General features: G+C 47.0%; 1 protein-coding gene and 1 pseudogene across 1 annotated transcript in view; both read right to left on the minus strand.

The window, feature by feature from the left end:
- Positions 1-65, minus strand: part of PCNX2 (pecanex 2) — a 292,774-nt gene extending 292,709 nt beyond the window's left edge. Inside the window, exon 1 of the mRNA XM_029919353.1 lies at positions 21-65. Coding sequence (XP_029775213.1) covers positions 21-65 — 45 coding nt within the window. The remainder of the gene's footprint in view (positions 1-20) is intronic.
- A 2,849-nt stretch (positions 66-2,914) lies between these two features.
- On the minus strand, positions 2,915-3,070 carry LOC115271894 (annotated as a pseudogene).
- Positions 3,071-3,346: the final 276 nt, after the last annotated feature.

Below are 3,346 nucleotides of genomic sequence, written 5' to 3' on the forward strand. Positions count from 1 at the left end.
TGCTGCCCGGACCCGCGCACCGCGGCGCCGGAGCCGGCTGCAGCCGCGGGGCGGGTGGGCGCCATGTCCGAGGGAGGAAGGATTTTCCCATGGTGCTCCGAGGCGGCCGCTCAGAGGATGCTCCAGAGGCTCCGCCCAGCGCCCGCCCACAGTCCCTCCAGAGGCCCGCCTGCCAGGTGGAAGGATTTCTGAGCCCCCTCCCCCGCAGCTTCTCAGTCTTGGCCCTCTCACCCCCCCTTTCCCTCCCCATCCTCTTATCCCGAGTGAGAAACCCCGAAATATCAAAATGTTCTCACGCAGAAGAGATCCAAAACACGTTCTTTTGCCCTTCCCCCTCTTGCTGCCTGCACCAACATATTTACGTAACAGTAGATCTGTCACACATCACTCCTTGTCATTTCTCCCCCGGAGCACTGCCGGCAGTTTCATCCTCCTGAATTAATTGCTGGCCTCGGACCTTCTAGTAGTCATCCCCGGGCCTGCCTGCGCCTTTGGCATTGACCTTTTTGCCTCTCTGACCTTTCCCCTCCTCCCCTCTGTTGTCCCGCTTGGCACATAAAGAAGATGACCCTTTTCTTAGAATCATTTCAGGAGCCTCGGTTAGACCTGTCGTTTTATATTTTGCCTAGAACCTAATCCCAGTCATCAATCGACTATTCAGAAGGTTAGTGTAAATCTTTCTATACGGTTTAGAGGGGAAGACCCGCTAGAACGTATCAGGGAACTAATAATTTTTAAGTTTTTATACTGTTTTATAATTTATATAAAGTCGATAAATTTCAAATTGTCTTCCGAGCACAAGCTTTGGACAAGAGAGAGATAGAAGAGAACTCATCTTTAAAACGAGGAAAGGAAACTCTCATTATTAGTAATTGATACCTTCAAGTCAAAGAGTGTCAGACTCTTGGAGAGAGCAGGCTTTGGAAAGGAGGGAGATAAAAGGGAACTTGTCTTGCTTAGGAATAAGCAGAGGAAGCCCAGTGTAAGTTAGGGCCTTTGGGAAAGAACAGGATTAGAAGGTTCCATGGTCCTCAAATATGCCTTTCCTGTGCCATCTGTCCCAAACATCACATCTCGTCTCTGAAATGGGCACCTGTGTGTGCCCTGGCCATGTTCTGGTCTCAGAAGCATTTGCTCCTGACTGTCTTAGCCAGGTCCAGTAAAGGCATGCCAGCCTTCCCATGCTGAAATGAAACAAGAGGAGGTCTGTCCTCAGGAACAAGTCCAGAACATTGACGTCCCACTGGGTTAGAGAGAAAGTCTCACACTGGTGAGTAAGCCACCAGCCCTCACCACTTTTTAATCTATTCTGCATTCATCTGCAGGAATGATGAGCCAATAATTTGCTCTCTCTAGTGGAGTAATAATTTTCTCAAAGCCCAGAGGATGCTTGTTATATGGCCCAATGCTTGGAACCTACCAGGTGCTCTATAAATATTTAATGAATGAATCAATCCATCAACTCCACAGGAAGACCCACACTAAAGGATCACTGTCATGTGCGTGGGGTCAGGAGGACTGCAACAGATCCATTCCTGCATTCAGCGAGTGCCCTTACTCACTTGTGTCTGAGTCATCAAATATTTATTGAGCACCTTCTATGTGCCAGGCATTTTGCAGAAGACTGAGAAAGCAAACATCAATAAAATATAATTCTTATCATGAAGGGAGTTCACAGACTACAAGAGGAGTCAGGCAAATCAACAAAGATTTGCAACAAAATGTTCTGTGTACTATAATATATACAATTGAATATATGTATTCTGTTGTAGGGGGTCACCAAGAGAAGTGATCCCTGATTGACCTGAGAACTGGGCCACCCCAATCCGATGCTCCTAACACCTCCCACACGTACCCCAGCCCCACCCCCATCCTTGGAATGTGTTTCATTTACCATTTTCCCACTAGGAGCCACATCAAGCATATAGACTTAAGAGAGCAATGTGTCCTTGAGACCATCTGGATTGTGTACACAACTGAACCAGATCAAGGCCTCTGTATAAACTCTTAAGATTCGGGTGCGCAGGTGCAGATTCACTCATCTTGGAGCCACCCATGACAAGCCACATGTATAAGTTCCCTTGCTTATTAAAACTGCCACCTACCAGTCTAGAGTGGTCTGCCTCTTTCTTTGGTCTCTCCCTGACCTTCATGTACGTGGGCCAGTTTCAGATTTCCCCCTAGAACCCCCGAGGGTGCAACATCAGATTCATGGATGATATGAAGTTCTTCAGAATTTATCCTTGGTGGGGCGCCTGGGTGGCTCAGTTGGTTAAGCGTCCGACTTTGGCTCAGGTCATGATCTCATGGTTTGTGAGTTTGAGCCCCGCATCAGGCTCTGTGCTGACAGCTCAGGCCCTGGAGCCTTCTTCAGATTCTGTGTCTCCCCCCTCTCTCTCTGCCCCTCCTCTGCTCTCTCTCTCTCGAAAATAAATAAAAGATTTTAAAAATTCAATAAGAAATAAACATTTAAAAAATACAGGGGGGAAAAATAAGCATGTCTCTTCTCCACCACTCTGATTTTCTGGGATAGCCTTAGTCTACTGTCCTGGCTTTAAAGATTATGCCTGTATTGAGGATTTGAAGTCTTCAGATGCAGCCCTGACCTCTTTTCAGAACTTCAGATTTATATCCGCTTGGAGGCCTCCCCCCACCTCAGCACGTTCACACATGTACTCATTGGCTTCTCCCTTAATGGCTTTTCTCCTCTTGCACCTTCTGTACTTTTTTTTTTAATCTCACATATTTATTCCTGAACCAACCTACTTTTCGAGAAGCATAGCAATAGAGAAAAACCATTTCCCCAATAAACCATGTCTATTGTTCAAGTAGTAATGGCATTGACTGTGTGGTAGGATGCGAGCCTGTGACCTTCGTGCAGCATGGACGCACGTGCCATCTTGTGTGCGATCCCTCAGAGACTGGACTTGGTTCTTGTCCAGTGCTTCCTCTTGGAATTTTACCTGATTTTATTACCAGTTTTCATCCAAATCCACTGGGGAATGGGACCATTCTGCTTTTGTTTCTTGGCCAGGAACTGCTTGATCCTGTAAGTCCTGTGAGAAGACATGACCAGAAACAATCAACAGCACAGACCATAATGGCAGAGAAAACTGTACCTTCTGTATTCTGGATCTCAATTGATAAAGCTACAACTACGTAGTCACTTAGAACTGGGGGCTTGGGGGAGCCTGGGTAGTTCAATCTGTTGGGTGTCCAACTCTTGATTTCACTTCAAACATGATCTCACAATTTGTGGGATGGAGCCTTGCATCAGGCTCTGTGCAGACACCACGGAGACTGCTTGGGATTCTCTCTTCCCCCCTTCCACCCCATCTTTCTCTCT

Source organism: Suricata suricatta, chromosome 2 (assembly GCF_006229205.1).
Source record: "Suricata suricatta isolate VVHF042 chromosome 2, meerkat_22Aug2017_6uvM2_HiC, whole genome shotgun sequence".
NCBI lineage: Eukaryota > Metazoa > Chordata > Mammalia > Carnivora > Herpestidae > Suricata > Suricata suricatta.